The 20,517-nt window shown below is 42.2% G+C and overlaps 1 protein-coding gene across 1 annotated transcript in view; it reads right to left on the bottom strand.

Annotated features, from left to right (window-relative positions):
- Positions 1 to 5,133: 5,133 nt before the first annotated feature.
- CES5A (carboxylesterase 5A) overlaps positions 5,134 to 20,517 on the bottom strand; it is a 28,463-nt gene continuing 13,079 nt past the window's right edge. Inside the window, exons 7-13 of the mRNA XM_086350746.1 lie at positions 20,234 to 20,338; positions 18,453 to 18,593; positions 14,946 to 15,014; positions 13,051 to 13,198; positions 8,323 to 8,472; positions 5,733 to 5,805; positions 5,134 to 5,641 (exon numbers count right to left, since the gene is read on the bottom strand). Coding sequence (XP_086206872.1) covers positions 5,410 to 5,641; positions 5,733 to 5,805; positions 8,323 to 8,472; positions 13,051 to 13,198; positions 14,946 to 15,014; positions 18,453 to 18,593; positions 20,234 to 20,338 — 918 coding nt within the window. The 3' untranslated portion in view covers positions 5,134 to 5,409. The remainder of the gene's footprint in view (positions 5,642 to 5,732; positions 5,806 to 8,322; positions 8,473 to 13,050; positions 13,199 to 14,945; positions 15,015 to 18,452; positions 18,594 to 20,233; positions 20,339 to 20,517) is intronic.

Genomic DNA, 20,517 nt, shown 5'->3' with positions numbered 1-20,517 from the left:
TTTGACTTATTTTGCTTAGCATAATAACTGCTAGGTCCATTCATATTGTCAAAAACAGCAAGATCTCATTCTTCCTTATGGCTAAGCATATATATATATACACACACACATATACATATGTGTATATATACCATATCTTCAATGTCCATTTGTCTTTTGATGGCACTTAGGCTGCTTCTGTATTTTACCTATTGTAAATAATTCTGCAAGAAACATTTCAAATTAGTGTTTATGTCTCCTTTGGACAAATTGCCAGGAGTAAAATTTCTGGATCATATGGCAGTTCTATTTTTAATTTTTTGAGGATTCTCCATACTGTATTGCATAGTAGCTGCACCAAATTTACATTCCCGCCAACAGTGCTGAAGGTTCCCTTTCCTCCACACCCTCACCGTTTGTTGTCTTTTTTATAATAGCCATTAGCCATTCTGACAGGTGTGAGGTGATACCTCGTTGTGGTTTTGATTTTCATTTCCCTGATGATTAGTGACGTATTTTCATATGCCTGCTGGCCTTTGTATATCTTCTTTGGAAAAAATGTCTGCTCAAGTCCTCTGCCCATTTTAAAATCAAGTTGTTTTTTTTTTTTTTTTTTTTTTGATGTTGAGTTCTGTGAGTTCTTTGTGTATTTTGGATATTAGCCTCTTATCATATATATCATTTGCAAATATCTTCTCCCATTTAGCAGGTGGACTTTTTGTTTTGTTGATAGTTTCCTTTGCTGTATAAAACCTTTTTAGTTTGATGTAACCTCATTTGTTTGTTTTGGCTTTTGTTTCCCTTACCTGGGGAGATAGATCCAAAAAACATTACTAAGACCAAAGTCAAAGAATGTACTACCTATGTTTTCTTCTGTAAGTTTTATGATTTGGGGTCCTACATTTAAGTCTTTAATACATTTTGAATTTATTTTTGATTATGGTGTGAGAAAGTCATCCTGTTTGATTATTTTGCATGTTGCAGTTTCCCCAGCACCGTTTATTGGAGAGGCTGTCTCTACCGTCAGCGTGTATTCTTACTTTGTGCTAGATTGCGTGCTGTGTGCCTAGTCGCTTCAGTCGTGTCTGACTCTTTGCGACCCTATGGACTATAGCCCACCAGGCTCCCTTGTCCTTGGGATTCTCCAGGCAAGAACACTGGAGTGGGTTGCCATGCCCTCCTCCAGGGGATCCTCCCGACCCAGAGATTCGAACTGTGTTTCTTATGTCTCCTGCATCGGCAGGCAGGTTCTGTGCCACTGGTGCCACCTGGGAAGCCCTAGATTAATGGACCGGATGTGTGTGAGTTCACTCGGGACTCTCTCCTCTGTTCCATTGATCTGTGTGTCCTTTTTTGTGCCAGGATCATATTGTTTTGATTACTGTAGTTTTGTACGAGAGTTTGAAATCAGGAAACATGATACCTTCAGATTTGTTCTTCTTTCTCAATATTGTTTTGGCTATTCTGGTTCTTCTGTGTCTCCATACAAATAGTTCTAGTTCTGTGAAAGATTCCATGGGCATTTTTATAGGAATTGTATTGAATCTGTAGACTGTCTTGGGTAGTAGGGTCAATTTAACAATATCAGTTCTTCTAATCCATGAGCACAGTGTATCTTTCCATTTGTTTGTGTCATCATTAATTTCTTTGGTCAGTGTCTTATAGCTTTTTGAGTACAAGTGTTTTATCTCTTTGGTTAGATTTATTTCTTAGGTATTTTATTCTTTTTGATGTGATTGTGAATGGAATTGTTTTCTAAATTTCTCTTTCTGATAGTTCATTGTTAGTGTATAGAAACATAGCAGATTTCTGTATATTAATTTTGTATCCTGAATCATTACTGAATTCATTGATGAGTTCGAATGTTTTTTCAGTGGTAGCTTTAGGATTTTCTATATGTAGTATCATGCCATCTGCAAACAGGAACAAAAGGAAATCTGGATTCCTTTTATTTCTTTTTGTTGTCAAATTTCTGTGGCTAAGACCTCCAGTACTAAGTTGAATAAAAGTGGTGAGGGTGGGCATCCTTGGCTTGTTTCTGACAAGAGGAAATGCCTTCAGCTTTTCATTATTGAGTGTGATGTTATCTGTGGGCTTGTCATAGATGGCCTATATTATGTTGAGGTTTGTTTCCTCTACATCTGTTTTTTGAGAGTTTTTATCATAAATGGTCAAATTTTGTCAAAAGCTTTTTCTACATCTTTTGTGATTATCATGTGATTTTTATTCTTCAATTTGTTGGTGTGGTATTTAATATTGATTGATTTTCAGATATTGAACTATCTCTGCATGCCTGCCATAAATTCTGCTTGATCATGTTATATGTTCCTTTTACTGCATAGTTGAATTCAATCTGCTAATAGCTTGTTGAGGAATTTGCATCTATGTTTGTTAGTGATATCAGCCTGTAATTTTCTTTTTTGTGTGATATCTTCATTTGATTTTAGTATCAGGGTGATGTTGGCCTACTGTGATGAGTCTGACCCAGGTAATTTCAAATGACTGCTTCTGCCCTGGGTCTCCAAGCATGTAATATTCTGTGTGTGTCCTTAAGTGTGGAGTTTCTGTTTCCTACAGCCTTCTGTCTCTCATGAAAGTTAGATCCACTGGCTTGCCAAGTCAAATGTTTTGGGGGATCATCTTCCCTGTGCAGGGTCTCTGGACTGAGGACCCCAATGTGGAGTTTCGACTCCTCACTCTTGGGGGGAACCTCTGCAGTTAGAATTATAATCCTGTTTGTGGGTTGCCTATACAGGGGTATGGATCTTGACTATAATATTTCTGCCCCTCCAACCTATCTCATTGTAGATCCTCTTTTAATTAATATCTTTAATTATTAGCCTATCAAAATATTTTCTGCTAGTCTTCATGTCATTCTCATTGATAATTGCTCTGTAAATAGCTATAATTTAGTTTGCCCATGAGAGTAGGTGGAATTGGGGTCTTCCTACTCTGCCATCTTGGCCATGCCCCATAAAAATGGATTTTTTTTAAGATGCTCTAACAATTAGAAAAATACATATGCCACATGATTAATGCTCAGCAGTTCTTATTCAGGGTGTGCATTGAACATGTAAAAGCTGAAAATATGGATATCCAGGTCCCTCCCCAGAAGATTTTGCCTCAGTTAGACTGGGGTGTGGCTGGACATTGGATTTTGGAAAAACCCTCCATATAATTCTTCTACTTACACCCCATATAAATTCTGAATTAAATGAAAAATGTTGGATACCAAGTGTCATTTATATTTCAACTTTGATTTGATAAAACATCTGGTTGCAGGTGGACAGGAATATGAGGAGAGAGGGCCCTATATCTGGATGAAGTAGAAATATGCTCCCTCCAGCAAGATACCAACCAAAATAAGAACCATATTTGATGTTAGGACTGCATTCAGTATATAAATAATATGTGTAATTTCATTTAATATAATAATATTTAAAAATATGAATTGAGTGGTATTTTCTAGTTGGTAGTTTTGCCAAATATCAATGTAGAAATTAGCCTTCTGCAGCTGCAGAAGCAATTGAATTTTCAGCTTGCTTGCATATGGCTCAGTCCCTCTTTTAAGAGCCATAAATTAGCCTGAACATCACTGATCTGCAACTTTCAAAATCACTTAAACTAGAGACAATCCAGTGACTTTGGATCATCTGCTGATGGAGGCAGCCAACATGGCAGGAAGAGTCTTGCTCTGGAGGGACAAGAGATTCAAGGCCTGGTTGATTCAAAGTTGGCTTGCTGCTAACTCACTAAGTGATCTTGGGTGAATCCCATCACCTCTGCAGATTACTGTAGAATGAGAAGGTAAAGGGTCCAAACCTAAACACCTTCAGGGGGCAGGTAATGTCAGTGAGCGAAGTGGGCCAGGACCAAGACAGTGGGGAATAGTGAGGGCTGTGGAACATTGAGAGTTCATTCCTTTGTCAAGGGATAGCCACTCCTCAGTTCCTGCAGACTGTTCCATCAGAGGACAGTTATGAAGGTTGTCCACTGCACAAGGACACTACTTCAGAGGATGTGTCATTCATATCACAGATGTAGATATTTTCTGGGGAGAGTTCTGAGGAAAGGATATCTTCTAATTTGCACAAAGGTACTTCATGGGCTTTCAGAAGTCCACGTTACCGTGTGGTAATTCTGTTCCAGTGTCACCAGATCTGTTGTTGAGAAGCTGTAAATATAGCTTTTAATGTGAAATTTCCCTAATTTAAAATTAGGTGGAAAATAATTCCAAAACATATTTGACATTGTGTGAGCTAAACAAAATACTTGTGGGGATCAGATTCAGGCTGTAAGCGAAGATCTCTGATCTAGATGAACTGTAAGTTACTGAGATTTCAGAGACTTTCTTATTCTGTGTACTTCATGTGTAATTCTGAAGGAATAAAAAATAAACACTAATTACCTGGGTAAGTTATATGGATGTAACAGGGATTATATGGGTATAAAAAGTCCAAGTATACCCTTTGAATGATGGTATGTATAATGTTCTCCCTAATTATCATGTGGTTAACTTTAATTCATCCCTTCTTATTACAAATGTTATTTCTCCAGAGAGAGCTTCCTGAGACTTTCACCTAAGTTATGTTCCCCTCTTATACTTTCTTAAAACATCTTACTTTCCTGAGTGAACTCTTCAATGTAATAATGTAAGATAGTCACATGTTTGAATATTTGCTTCCTGTCTGCTTACCATTCAGTGGAGAGTATGCCTTTGTTAACCGCTATCTGCCCACTGGAGATATTACTGGTATCTATCAGGCACCCAGTGTGGATTTACTGAATGATGGATTAGGCTTCACACATCTGTGTAACATCTTTTCTTCTTGGTGTCTCTGACTGAACTTGCTGCTTGGTGCTTGACTTCTGGGACTCGGACGACATCTGGTTTCCATTTCTGAGGAGGATCTCTGGTATATCCCCCTCCCTGAAATATCTCTAGAGTCAGATAAGAGACATAGTTCAAGGCAGTGATGTTCAGGACATCCATTCTTGGTTTGTGGTTAAAATTCACCTGGATGGGGGTTGGAGGACTCGTAATTTGGGAAACGTACACAAGATACGTTTTGCTGATAGAAAGCCCACTTCATTTTGGTTGCTGGGACTGTGGGGAGAGTTTTCAGCCCAGAATTAAATTCTGTTCCCTGTATATGTTTTGCATTCTTATTTTATTTTAGATCAGTAACAGGATCATGATGATGCCAACTGATGGCCCAGCCCTCTTCCAGCTTTACTAAAGAAATCTGGTAGCCTTCCAAGACAAATTGCATTTTTTTGTGTTGAAAATAGTTTTTTAAGGATCATCCCCAAGTTCCCAAAACACAGATAAAGCAGCTGATTCCATAAAGTAACTGAACATAGATGAAGCTAATAATGGTGGAAAAAATTGTAGGAGAAGGAAAACCGAAACTACACAAAGATAACTTCTCAGGGAGCAAAAGAGAAAATGAAAGGCAGGAGTAGAAAAAGGAAGGTTGAGGAAGAAAGAGAAGCCAGGAGAGCTCCGGACGAGGTCATCATTAAGGGGAGGGTTTCTGTCCAAAATTTCAGCTCCAGCTCTTTCAGTCTCTGTCCCACACTTATGTTCAAGTCCAGCTGCAAGTATTCCTCAGACTGCCTGTAGGCCGGCCACAGAGGCAGACCTTTCCCATTAGGATTCCTGGAAGTGAGAGATTTTTTTTGCCTCAAATACCCAGTGAGATTTTCATCCTCAAACATCTGGTATGGAGGAAGATGGGAGGTTCACTTACCCAGTCCGAGCAAAGTTAGCCCAGTATCTCATCATCTTCCTGCTCAGCCCTTTTTCTTCCTCTGTGGCTTCTTCTGGAGGAAATAATCACAAAATCTCATTCCCACAATGATGTGCCAGAAGCCCAAGGGGCCTCACATTGGATGAATTGCTTTGGCGCCTTTCTTTCCGTTTCGTCCCTAACAGCCTGCTAAGTCGCAGTACTCATTGTGCATTTGCAGACAATCACCGTCCCAAGCAACCATGCTTTTGCATGGCAGAGGCTGAACACACACCTTTGCTGTCTGTCCAATGCTCTTCCAGCCCTTTCCATGTGACTGCGATTTTCTTGGGGACAAAGATCACCTCTTTCCCTCTCTACCAATCCATTAATTGTATGTGTATTTTTTAATTTGAAAATGTAATACTGCTCAAAGTACAAAATTAGAAACACAGAAAGTAAATCTATTGAAAGTTAAGTTTCTCCCCATCTCTTCTCTCTAGTCACTGAGTTACCAGCCTCAGAGGCAACCTCAGAGGCGACCACTGTTTCCTCGTTCTTGAGTGCACTTCTGAAAGAGTGTAGATGTGCACAGGGCTTTAAGCAGACATCTTTTTACACACTTGGTACTATAATGGACACACATTCTATATCTTTCTCTTTCACTAAAACCGTATCCAGGAGTTAGTTCCACATTGGCACCTATAAAACTTCCATTTGTTGCTCTTTGTTGTTCTAGAAACATACAATATATAAATATATATTTATATGTATGTGCTTGCGTGTGCGTTCAGTCGTGTCTGTCTCTTTGTTACACCATGGACAGTAGCATGCCAAGCTCCTCTGTCCGTGGGATTTTCCAGGCAAGAATACTAGAGTGGGCTGTTATTTCCTCCTCCAGGGGATCTTCCCAATCCAGGGATCAGACCCACATCTCTGGCATCTCCTGCATTGGCAGGCAGATTCTTTTCCACTGAGCCACATGGGAAGCCCATATTTATATTTAATTATATGTAAATATATTATTCAGGTATCCAGTACTATATTAATGGGTCTTGACATTTTTTCAATCTTTTACTCAAAAAAGCAATGTTTCACTGTGTGCATATATATTTTTGCACACGAGGAAGTATAACTGCACACACAAAAAAATCTTAGAAGTTGAATTGTTGGACTAATGACTACGTGCATTTTAAGTTTTGATAGAGTGTTCCATTGATACATGAGGTTATCTATTATCCCCCACCTGCTCAAATACATTATGTAAAATGTTCTTCCCAACTTTGACCTATGAAAAATGATTACTTGGTCAAGGTTAGTTTTTAATCCTCTTTGCCAGGAGCCAGTCTAGGTAGATTTTTATGTTCAAAAGCCACTGGTGTTTCTGTTTCCCTAAACTATCTATTTATATCTGTTACTCAGTTTTTGACTGGGTTGTGCTTTTCTCATTGATTTCACAAGCTCTTCAGATACCAAGTAATTTAACTCTTTGACCCAAACACATGTTGTTCATTTGTCCATTTTTGAGAGTCCATGTGCCCATCACATACTATAGACTCAGTGATGGCTACTGAGTAGTAATAGTAATATTTATTAAGCACTCACCACGTGATTTATGAGAATTATTTCATTTAATCCTTATGACAACCTAAGAGGTAGTTCTGTTATTACTGGCATTAAAGATAAGAAAGAATAAATAAAGCAATGAACAAACCACACTACACACACTCTAGAGGAGAGGTTCTGTCCTTATCACAGAGGGGCCAGCGTGAATTGGTTAAGGGTCCATATTGTGCAATTTTTTAAATGAAATAGTTTAGTCCTAACTCCTGTGTATAGTTCCTGTGGTTTTTAAATTTTTGATAACCTCAATGAACAGGTCATAAGCTCAGGAATAAATGAGCTAACCTCACTAGAAACAGTTCACAAGCATTCACATAAGATCACCTGAATCCACACCACTTTCAGCTAAAATTATGAAAAATATGGCTTTTGCCTTTGAAAGCCCTGGATGGTAGCCTCAGGGGAGCTCTGGGAAGGGCGGGGAGGATAAGATCAGGTGTCAGGGAGAGGGAACTAAGTGGCTTTGTTTCTCAAAATGATCAGATTGTGGGACTTACTGGTGGTCCAGAGACTAAGACTGTGCAGTCCTAATGCAGGGGACCCAGGTTCGATCCCTGGTCAGGGAACTAGATCCTATATGCTGCTATTAAGAGATCACATGGTGGAACTTAAGATCCTGTGTGCCGCAAGGACAATGGAAGAACTCACAGGCCACAGCTAAGACCCAGTGCAGCCCAGTAAATAAATATTGAATTGCATGAGTGCCCCCAGATGGCCACCCTGCCTTTAGTCCAAACAGAAACATTTATCGAGCAAATGTTGGCCCTTCTTTTTCATCCTTGTTTCTAAAACTATGACTGGGGCCATTCTCCAGGGAAAGGTTGTGTCTGTTAACCAGAGGTTCAGTCCACCCCGCCAGCACTCCCAGGCTCTTGCATAGTGGTGGGGTGGGCGAGGCTTCATGCTAAAGGTGGTGATTCTCTCCTTATCCCCTTCTCCCTATTTCATGTTCCTGCAAGAGCAGGAACCCCTCAGGCCAGTTTCTTACCAAACATGACAATGTTGCCCTTCAGGAAGGCGCCTCCAAAGACGAAGCGGATTTCATCAGTGTGATCAGCCTTGACAAAAGATGGCTTCCTGTCCTTCAAGCACTGGGGCCGATGCTGAAACTCATAGAAGTAGACAGGGGCACCAGCATCTACAGGAAGGTAGAGAGGGTTTGTGGTAGACATGCAGGCAGGGGACAGTAGAGGCTGGCCCCTCACTCCACCCATCTGGTCTGGGATTCACAGACTCACAGGTGGAACAGCCCAGAGACTAGAGGTGACCTAAAAAGCTAACTCCTTCTTCCTCATCTGAGGCTAGGGTTTCCTGCTCCTGGAAACAGAACTCATTACCCCTCAGGGCAAAATTCTGAAAGAGATGGGAATACCAGACCACCTGACCTGCCTCTTGAGAAACCTGTATGCAGGTCAAGAAGCAACAGTTAGAACTGGACATGGAACAACAGACTGGTTCCACATAGGAAAAGGAGTACGTCAAGGCTGTATATTGTCACCCTGCTTATTTAACTTATATGCAGAATACATCATGTGAAACGCTGGGCTGGAAGAAGCACAAGCTGGAATCAAGATTGCTGGGAGAAATATCAATAATCTCAGATATGCAGATGACACCACTCTTATGGCAGAAAGTGAAGAGGAACTCAAAAGCCTCTTGCTGAAAGTGAAAGAGGAGAGTGAAAAAGTTAGCTTAAAGCTCAACATTCAGAAAATGAAGATCATGGCATCTGGTCCCATCACTTCATGGGAAATAGTGGAAATAGTGTCAGACTTTAATTTTTTGGGCTCCAAAATCACTGCAGATGGTGACTGCAGCCATGAAATTAAAACATGCTTACTCCTTGGAAGAAAAGTTATGATCAACCTAAACAGCACATTCAAAAGCAGAGATATTACTTTGACAACAAAGGTCCGTCTAGTCAAGGCTATGGTTTTTCCAGTGGTATGGATGTGAGAGTTGGACTGTGAAGAAAGCTGAGCACCGAAGAATTGATGCTTTTGAACTGTGGTGTTGGAGAAGACTCTTGAGAGTCCCTTGGACTGCAAGGAGATCCAACCAGTCCATTCTGAAGGAGATCAGCCCTGGGATTTCTTTAGAAGGAATGATGCTAAAGCTGAAACTCCAGTACTTTGGCCACCTCATGCGAAGAGTTGACTCACTGGAAAAGACTCTGATGCTGGGAGGGATTGGGGGCAGGAGGAGAAGGGGACGACAGAGGATGAAATGGCTGGATGGCATCACTGACTCGATGGACGTGAGTCTGAGTGAACTCCGGGAGTTGGTGATGGACAGGGAGGCCTGGCGTGCTGTGATTCATGGGGTCGCAGAGTCGGACACGACTGAGTGACTGAACTGAACTGAACTGAACCCCTCAGGGCAGCCTGCAAGGGCAACAGTTCTACTTTTCAAAACAAACAAACAAACAAAAACCAAAGGAGGGTGGGATAAATTAGGAGAATAGCATTGACATGTATTTAAATACCATGTGTAAAATAGATAGCTAGTGGGAAGCTGTTGTATAGCACAGGAGGTCAGCTCTCTGTGCTCTGTGATAACCTGGAGGGCTGGGGTGGGGGTGGATGGGAGGGAGGTCCAGAAGGGAGGGGATGTATGTATACTTATAGTTGATTCATGTTATTATACAGCAGAAACTAACACAACATCATAAAGCAATTATTCTCCAATTTAAAAAATGCTTTATACTGATCCAAGATGTACCTCCTTGTGACTTCCTTTCATTGACCCTGGTTCAGCTGTCTGCAGAAAATAGGACAAAGCTATCCTCCTGCTTCCAAGATGCTCCACTGCGTCCTATGTTGCTTCATCTCTCTTCTAGTGCACGTCTTTGCTCTGCCATTTCTGCTCCTTCTCTGCATCAGTTTCTCTCTATTGGATCATCACCATCAGTGGCAAACAAGCTTACAAAGTCTCTCATTAAAGCACACACGTACACATGCATGCATGCATACACACAGAGAAACACATACAAGCATACATACTCTTGGTTTCAACTTGCCCTCCAGTTACTGGCTTATTTCTCTAAATCCTTTCTAGCTAGCCTTAATAATGCAGTTGCTTTGTACTCACAGTCTGTGCTTCCTTGCCTCTCATTTTCTCTCTTTTCATCAAAGTATCAGGTAAAAAGCACAGATTTTAAATGTGCATTTTGGTGAAATTTAACAAATGCGTGCACCTTCATGTAAACACCACCCCAAGGATACAGAGCATTTCCATCACCCCAGAAGTTCCCTTGTAGCTCCTTCTAGTCATTCTACCAAGAAACACAATATTTTTATTCCTATCACAATTGATTAATTTTGCTTGTTCTTGAACTTTGTGTGAATGGAATAACACAATATGTACTCTCTTGAATCTGGCTTCTTTGGCTCATCATAATGTTTTTGAGGTTCATCCATGTTTTCCTTGTATCAATAGTTGATTCCCTGTCACCAAGTAGTATGCTTTTGCATGAATATACCATAAATTATTTATCTATTCATCTGATGAAAGACATTTTGGGTTCTTTCCAGTTTGGGGCTATTATGATTGAAGCTGCTTGGATATCCATACACAAGTCTTATGTATATTTGAATAATAGAGTAGGTATATGTCTAACTTTGTAAGAAACGTGCTGTTTTCCAGAGTGATTGTAACCATTTCCCATTCTTGTCAAAAGTACTAAACATTCCACGTCCTTGGCAATACTTTTTGGTATATGGCTTGAGTTTTTAATATTAAATATTAATCATTCTAGCAGGTGTAAATGATTGCCTCATTTTGGGCTTACTTTGCATTTCCCTGATGATTAATACTGTTGAGCACCTTTTCATGTGCTTTTCGTTCTCATTTTTCCTCTATTGCATAGTGTCTTTTCAAGCCTTTCACCCATTTGTAAATGGATCATTTGTCTTTTCATTATTGAACTATAAGAATTCTTCTAGTCTGGATATGGATTTCTTGGTGGGATAGCTGTGTTGTGAATATATTCTTCCATCTGTGGCTTGCTTTTGCAGTTTCTTCACTGTAAGTCGTAAAAACTCACCAACATAAATGTCAACATTTTAGTAGTTTCAGGGTGTGTAATTCAGCAGCTTTTAGAAAGTTCAGAATGTTGTGCAATCATCACCACTATCTAGGTCCAGAACATTCTTGTCACTCCAGACAGAAACCCAGGCCCGTTGAAGCACTCATTCCCTCATTGACGCCTCCCTTTCATTCATGAAAACTCTATGACTCTGTAGATTTGCCTATTCTGGACATATCACATAAACAGAATCACACAACATATAAGCTTTTGTGTCTGGCTTCTTACACTTAGCAGTGCTTCCAAGCTTCATCCATGTTGTGGCACGTATCAATATTTCATTACTTTTTAATGGCCAAATAACAATTCATATATATAAATTAAATATATATGTCCTGCATTGGCAAAAGGATTCTTTATCACTAGCATCACCTGGGAAGCCCCATAATCCAAAAAGATACATGCACCCTAATGTTCATAGCAGCAGTACTCACAATATCCAAAACATGGAGACAACCTAAATGTCCATCAGCAGAGAGATGGATAAAGAAGATGGGGTGTGTGTATATGTATTTATATACACATATATACACAGTGGAATACTACTCAGTCATAAAAAGAATGAAATGATGCCATCTGCTGCAACACAGATGCAACTAGAGATTACCATACAAATGAAGTAAGCCAGAAAGAAAGTAAGCCGTGAAAGAAAAAGGCAAATACCCTATAACATCACTTACATGTAGTATCTAAACTACGACACAAATGAACCTAATTGTGAATGGGCTCACAGACACAGAGGACAAATCTGTGGTTGCCAACAGGGAAGGGGGATGGGGAGGGACGGACTGGGAGTTTGGGGTTAGCAGATGAAAATTATTATGTATAGAACGGATAACAACAAGGTCCTACTGTATAGCACAGGAAACTATACTCAATATCTGTGATAAGCCATAATGGAAAAGAATACTGAAAAGAATATATATATGTGTATATATATACATATATGTAGCTGAATTATTTTGCTGTATAGCAGAAATTTACACAACATTGTAAATCAACTGTACTTCAATTAAAAGTAAATAAATACAAACTTTTTTTTTTAAAAGAAAGAAAGGCAGGTTTGTGCCCCACAAGTAATCTCTTTCTTATTGCTCCACTACTCCTTATAGATATTTGGGAAGACATTTCCAGACAGGGCTTCCCAGGTGACTCACTAGTAAAGAATCCACCTGCCAATGCAGGAGACATGGGTTTGATTCCTGGGTCGGGAAGATCCCCTGGAGTAGGAATTGGCAACTTGCTCCAGTATTATTGCCTGGAAAACTGGAAGATTGTAGCCCACGGAGTCACAAAGAGTCAGACACAACTGAGCATGCACACGCACGCATTCCAAAGAGAAAGGTAAGTGTGGGCCGGCCTCTGAAAATATGGGGGGATGGGACTTTTCTACACAGTCCTGAAGAAAGGAAAGTACTAGAATCAACAAGGCCTGATCAACATTCCTGAACTCTGAAAGGCAGGGGAACTGCGAAGGTCAGCATGCAGGGCTATATCCCAGGCAGCCTTGGGAGCTCCCTCTCAGCAAGGGAACAGCAGGGCAGGGCAGAGCAGGTGGCCGCCAGTATACAGGCAAAGGGATCCCTGCGGCCACCAGCCTTGCAGGAGGAGGGGTGCGAGGAGACTTACCTGTGTGATATTGAGCTGTGACCAGCCCAGGGATCACAAAGAACACATCTCCAAGCAAATCCAGGAAGCGATTTCGTATATCGACCAGAGAGTGCTTATTGTGGAAATATTCATTAGCCACAAGGTATAAATACTGGACAGGGATGTGCTGTAAAACATCATGGTAGCAAGAGATCCAGGTCAACTGCAATAGCCATCATAGCGACACTCGCCAAACATTTGCCTTTGCAAGCATAATTCTGAGTGCTTTATATGCATTGTCTCATTGAATCCACACAGTAATACTATGACGCAGGCATCAGAATTAACTCCATTTGACAGGTGAGGGAACTGAGGTTTAGAGAGGTGATGTGGTTTGTCCAAAGTGGTAGAACCATGACTCCTTCACAAGTCTATTTGCATCCAGGTCCCATGTTCTTAACTCCAGTATGAGGAGTTTGGTCATGTTCACCCATCCCAACAGTCTACAAGTCCCTCAAATTCAGGGAGAGTGCCTGCTATCACTGTTCAGTTCAGTCGCTCAATTGTGTCTGACTCTTTGTGGCCCCATGGACAGCAGCATGCCAGGCTTCCCTGTCCATTACCAACTCCCAGGGCCTGCTCAAACTTATGTCCATCGAGTCAGTGATACCATCCAACCATCTCATCCTCTGTTGTCCCCTTCTCCTCCTACCTTCAATCTTCCCCAACATCAGGGTCTTTTCCAATGAGTCAGCTCTTTGCATCAGGTGGCCAAAGTATTGGAGCTTCAATTTCAGCATCAGTCCTTCCAATGAATATTCAGGACTGATTTCCTTTAGGATTGACTGGTTTGATCTCCTTGCAGTCCAAGGGACTCTCAAAAGTCTTCTCTAACACCACAGTTAAAAAGCATCAATTCTTTGGCGCTCAGCTTTCTTTATGGTCCAACTATCACATCCATACATGACTACTGAAAAAACCATAGCTTTGACTAGACGAACTGCTTTTAAATATGCTGTCTAGGTTGGTCATAGCTTTTCTTCCAAGGAGCAAGTGTCTTTTAATTTCATGGCTGTGGTCACCATCTACAGTGATTTTGGAGCCCAAGAAAATAAAGTCTCTCACTGTTTCCATTGTTTCCCCAACTATTTGCCATGAAGTGATGGAACCGGATGCCATGATCTTAGTTTCCTGAGTGCTGAGTTTTAAGTCAGTTTTTTTCCCACTCTCCTCTTTTACTTTCATTAAGAGGCCCTTCAGTTCCTCTATCACTGTACCCAGGACCTAAGGACATGCCAGGGTGTGCAGACTCTCAAGAAACATTTATTCAATGAAAAAATGAATGAAATGAACCTGGCACAGAATACACACTGAGTGTATGTTTATGGAAAGAAGAAAGGAAGGAAGGGAAGAAATCTGTCTCTGTCTTAGTGTCTAGGTTGATATATCTCTATACCCCTAGTATAGGGAGTGAATGAATAAATGATTGGCTAAAGGCCCTCAGCACTGCTAGAACAGAGAACAGTACCTGACTGGTATGTAGTGAATATGGGTCTCTAGTCCCAGGTGGTTTTCAGAATTCAAAACTTTTCAGTTCTTAGATGAATAATTCAGTACATATGCTGCATATTATATGATATGCTCAGCCCCCACATTGATCACATAGAAACATATAGTGGGACAAAGTGAATGAACGTGTAGGAATAATGAAGACCAATGGCTGTGTATCAGTCTAGGTGAATTTTGGCTGCCGAGCTTGTGGGCTGTCAGAGCTATTTGGATGTTGAGACTGTGGATAAGGGATTGCAGAACTCTGTTTAGTGAAGATCTACTAATGAATGAATGAATAAATCTCTATCCCAGCCTTACCCCTGAGTGTGACCCAGGAGGTTTGTGAAATGAATGGATCTTGGAGGAGAGTCAAGCTCGCTTACCAGGACTGAGTGTATCAGTTGCAGGGCGAGGGACTTGTTGGAGCCCCAGAGGATCTCAGGAAACTCCTTCTGTGGAAAGAAGCAGGGAGTCCTCCATGAGTACATCAGGTCATCAGAAGAGAAACTGGTCTCCCCAAGTGCCCAGGCACCCACCTTTCAGAGGGGAGGCTGGCTAGAGCAGGAACCCTTTCAGCCCCGAGGGGTCCATGTGTAAGGAGCAGCCTCAGTGGGTTGGTTGAGCAATGATGATTCTTTTTCTCACATTTGAATTTATCAAGCAGCCGTTCCCTGTCATACCTGAGGTCTTGAGGGAGCTGAGTGGCCACCACATTATGAGTTGGGTGTGTCCTCTACCAAATTCCAATGTGGAACCCCTGCTGCTGCTGCTAAGTCGCTTCAGTCTTGTCCGACTCTGCGCGACCCCATAGACAGCAGCCCACCAGGCTCCCCGTCCCTGGGATTCTCCAGGCAAGAACACTGGAGTGGGTTGCATTTCCCTCTCCAATGCATGAAAGTCAAAAGTGAAAGGGAAGTCGCTCAGTCCTGTCCGACTCTTCGAGACCCCATGGACTGCAGTCTACCAGGCTCCTTCTAGGACCTCAGAATGTGACTGTGTACGGAGAGGAGGGTCTTTAAAGGGGTTGTTGAACTAACATGAGGATGCTAGGATGGGCCCTAATCCAGTCTGATCGGTGTCCTTACAAGAAGAGGAAATTTGGACATGCAGAGACTCAAGGGGTGTGCACACGGAGGAAAGACCTGTGAGGCCACAGCGAGAAGGTGGCCACCGGCAAACCAAAGAGGAGGCCGCAGAGGAAACCAAACCTGCTGGCACTTTGATCTTGAACTTCTAGCCTCTAGAACACTGAGAAAATACATTTCTGTGGTTTAGGCCACCTCTGCGGTATTTCATTACGGCAGCCCTAGGAAACTAATGCAGACCACCACTTGGCTTCAACAGCAAGTTGAAGTGGTTTATTTATTGCTCTCTTTCTAAAGTCCTTTGTCATTGGGCTGTCTGAGAAGCCAGCAGTTGGCAGAGGCAGGCAGCAAGTGAGGCTGCAGAGTGGATGGTTAAAAACACAGAGGCTGCTTGGTACAGAGTAAGAGCTACAAGCAGTTATTTTTAAAATGACCCTTCCCTGGCCAATATCACAGCTTAAAAACATGAGGTAATAGAAATAGTATTCACTTGTCAAATGAATTTCTCTGGTACATTTTCTGCTGAAAATCTTGGGGTAATGAATCATGACAGATATTTAAACAAATCTGTCTTGTGGAATCTGAGAGAACCCCTAGAGTCTTTCAAATAATCCACAAGTACTTTTAAACTACTAAGAACCCTCTCTGTATGTTCAGGAGCCAGGATTGGTTTTTGGAGGCTTTCTATGGTCTCAAACAACCACAGAATGACAGCACTCATGCAGGCTTTTGCTGTACAGACTTGGACACCAAGTCCTGTCCTCCTACTTGAATAATTCCAATATCTAATAAATGCCTAGCATTTAGACTATATGCCAGGCTATTTGATGTGTATCTGTGAGGCAGGTAGTAACTTTAGCCATATTTCATAGATGAGGGAACAGAGATTCAGAGAGGTTAGGCAGCTCCTCGAAGGTCACACAGCCGGTAAATAGAGAACTCAGCATTTACAGGCAGAACCTAAATATATGAAATTTATACACTGCTGTCTCCTCTCTAGCTAGGAGATTTAGGAAAGTCACATTAGCCTCTCTGAGTCTCAGTTTCTTTAGCTGCTAAATGGGGATAATAATGCCTGTTTGCATTATTGTACAGTCGCCAAACACTTGGCTTATGAAAGACACTCAGTCACAGTGATTATGGTGATGAGGCTGTTATCAGTAGCGCCTGTCTCCCTTTTTCTAGTACAGATCCACAAAGCATTAAAAGAACTAACTTAAGCCACAGTCTGTGACTCAGTTGCTTCAATTACAATGAGGGGAAAAAATCCCCACTCCACCTACCCTGAAACATTGCTCTGTATGTCAAATTAATAATCGCCAGAACATGCCTTTAACAACCCAGTGATCTCAGGGTTTTGATTCCAGAGGACCACCAGCTAGCCTTGTAACTCGACAAATCACTGTATTTCATAGCCTGCATTTCATACACTGTATTTCACTGCCCCTACTTGAAAGGTGGAGGTTGATCTGTAGAAATGAACTAGGAAATATAAAGAACTGAGCGCTCTCTTCTGAGCACAGCATTGCACGTGTGCTAAGTTGCTTTAGTTGTGTCCGAATCTTTGCGACCCTGTGGACTATAGTCTGCCAGGTTTCTCCGTCCATGGGATTCTCCAGGCAAGAACACTGGAGTGGGTTGCCATTTCCTCCTCCAGGGAACCTTTACAACCCACGGATCAAATTTGTATCTCTTATGTCTCCTGCATTGGCAGGTGGGTTCTTTACCACTAGCGCCACCTGGGAAGCCCTCTGAGGACAGATGAAAAGCTTATTTTAAATGGGGAGACTCAAACTACAGGGTCAAACAAACCATGGCTCCTACTAAGCATTCAGATCTCAGCTCAAATGGTCCCTCCTCAGAGAACTCTTTCCTGACCTCTTTTCTGCTCCCTAAAGAAGCCTCCTCTTCTCAGTCTATGTTCTTCATAGCCCTTGCTGCTGCTGCTGCTGCTAAGTTGCTTCAGTCGTGTCTGACTCTGTGCAACCCCATAGACGGCAGCCCACCAGGCTCCCCGGTCCCTGGGATTCTCCAGGCAAGAACACTGGAGTGGGTTGCCATTTCCTTCTCCCATGCATGAAAGTGAGAAGTGAAAGTGAAGTCACTCAGTCGTGTCCAACTCTTAGCGACCCCATGGACTGCAGCCCACCAGGCTCCTCCATCCATGGGATTTTCCAGGCAAGAGTACTGGAGTGGGGTGCCATTGCCTTCTCTGACTCTCTGAAACCATCCATTCAATCTTGCATATTATCTGTCTCTCCCCTTGAGAATGTAAGCTGGCAAAAAGCAGGAACCATGTGACTTGCTCATTGCTGAATGCTGTTTTTTTTTAATGAGTGCAGGGCATAGAGTAAACCCTTGGTTCATATTTGTCGGATGAATGAAACAAGTCAATAATTTTGCAACTTGCACTGGCATTCTTGGAAATGAAATGCCAGAACCAAGGCTTGAAATGAAAGTGTGAAGGTCTGCAGTTTTCTAAACCTGTGTGAATTTCACCTTTGAGGGAGAAACAGTGCTTATTTGAAACAATCATTTGTAATATTTTGAACAAAGTCCATTTGGATCTCTCACTTTTTTGTACAATTGTTTCTTTAACCCTATAGGAAGAACAGAGTGAACACTTGCTGCAGCTGCCCCCAATCCACAGTTCTCCTCCTTCAGAGAGAAAAAGTGACTGGTGTGTATTTGGGGTGATGGGCTCCAGCCCTCATAATGCTGGTGAGAGCTATGTGCACGCCCAGTGTGAAGCAGACAGCTGCCTCACTGTTGAAGGAGTGGGAGGAGGCACAGAGGAATTCTTACCATGGGTAGCAGGAAGCCACACTCGTGGTTATTGACTCCGATGATGGAAGGCACCAGATGAAATAATTTTTGAGCCAACAGGTCTAGCGGCTCATTAGGAAAGAAAAGGCCATCAACCACTCGAGTGAAAGACTTGGTTTTCTGAAACAAGGAAGAAGAGAAAAATCAGCAGCTGTTTCATTTTACAAAACCTGCTGTCCCCAGACTCTAGCCCAACTGAACCAATCCACTATAGCAAAAGGCATTAAGCAAAGAAAAATCAATCACTCTTGGCCCATCCCGAGGCATCAGTGCTTCCTGGCCAACTCTGCCACTCCCTTGGGCAAAGGGGCCCAACTTTTCTGGGCCTGAATTTCCTGGTCTTCTAAATGAGGATAAAAAAGTAGTAACTCCCTAAGATATATAATACCCCAGCACAATGATTCTCAGAAAGTGGCTCCAGGACCAGCAGCATTGCCTGGGAACTTGTTACAATTGCAAATTCTCGGGCTTCCCTGGTGGTCTAGTGGTAAAGAACCCCCCAGCCAATGCAGGGAACACAGGTTCGATCCCCAGTCCAGGAAGATCCCACGTGCCTCAGAGGAACTAAGCCCAGTGCGCCACAACTACTGAAGCCCAAGTGCCTGGAGCCCGTGCTCCACAAGAGGAACCACTGCGATGAGAAGTTCACACACCACCACAAAGAATAGCCCCTGCTCCCTGCAACTAGAGAAACCCTGTACAGCAATGAAGACCCAGCACAGCCAAAAATAAATAGAAATAAATTTAAAAAAAAATTCTCATGCCCTATCCCAGGCCTGCCAAATACAAAACTCTGGGGCGTGCAGCTCAGTAACCAGCCCTCCAGGTGAGTCTGATGCACGCTCAAGCGTGGAACCACTGTCCAAATGCCATGGACAGAGAGGTGAGGTGAGGGGATGGCCAGGGTAGTGTGGGTTGGTATGCTGTCTTCCCAAGGTGTCTTCCTCAGCACTGAGACTTGGGTCTGGATGGACGGTTCTTGGGTCTTAGGAAGCAACATCTGGTTCTATTCATGATTTTTTTTTGTTTGTTTGTTTTTAGGTCTCTGTTTTGGGAGTAGGGGTAGAAGAGAGCCCACAAAAAGAACTTTCACACTACATTGGGTCAAGAACTTATCTATTTCCTGGGTCCTAGTACAACTTGTAGCAGATTTTTCAATCCATGCCAAATAATTGTTTAACAAATGTCGGAAAAGGACAGGTAAGGATTTCATTGTCTCTCAAGGACTATCAGAGGGTCTCAAGATTGGAAGATTAGGCATAAAAGGTTATCCAATCCAATAAATTACTTGGTGATTGAAATTCATCTATGGTCATTTAGACCCTGCTTACATACCTACAGAGGTGGGTATCTCACTGTCTTCTAAAGGAGCTGATCCTTTTTCAGATAACTGAGTTTTTAGAAAGTGCTTAGTTATGGCTCCCCAACTTCCAGCTCTTGATCTTGACTTTAGCTCCTGGTGGCCTGTGGAGCAAATGTGGACCTTCTTCCCTGTGAGATCCCTTCACTGATGTAGAGACAGTTACAATCTTGGTGTTTTGTTGTGTCTTCTCCAAGCTAAGCAGCACCCTGGCTTGTCAATCTCCTTAAATTAAACTATAAGAGCTCTATATTCCACATTGCTTTTTTTTATAGTCATTACTAGGAATCCCCAACCCCCATCTGTCCAAGTTCTGAATTGAAATAAATAAGAGAGAGGTAGGATTTGCCTACGATTCCATTCAAAGGACAACTTTGTCCCCAAACTCCCCCCCCTTCACCTGGTTGATGCTCAGCAACTCCTTGGAGGACTTTGCCCGCAGGCACTGCAGCAGGGCAACGGAGTCCGACGCGCTGCAGTCACAAATACTTGCAATTGTCTGCAACTATTTTCGGAGAAGGAATAGGTCAGTGCACAGAACTGAAAGCCTCCAGGAAAATGAGAGTTGAAAAACGTCCTCAGTCCAGCCCTAGGCTGCTGCTTCATATATGAAGACCAGCATGTGGCCTCTCTCACCACGGGCCCATAATGGAATGCGCACACTGAGGACAGGCTGGCACTGCA

Source organism: Bos grunniens, chromosome 18, assembly GCF_055505025.1.
Source record: "Bos grunniens cultivar Pamir isolate PY7600 chromosome 18, Bosgru_T2T1.0, whole genome shotgun sequence".
Taxonomy (NCBI): domain Eukaryota; kingdom Metazoa; phylum Chordata; class Mammalia; order Artiodactyla; family Bovidae; genus Bos; species Bos grunniens.
This window is presented reverse-complemented; position numbering and strand designations above follow the sequence as displayed.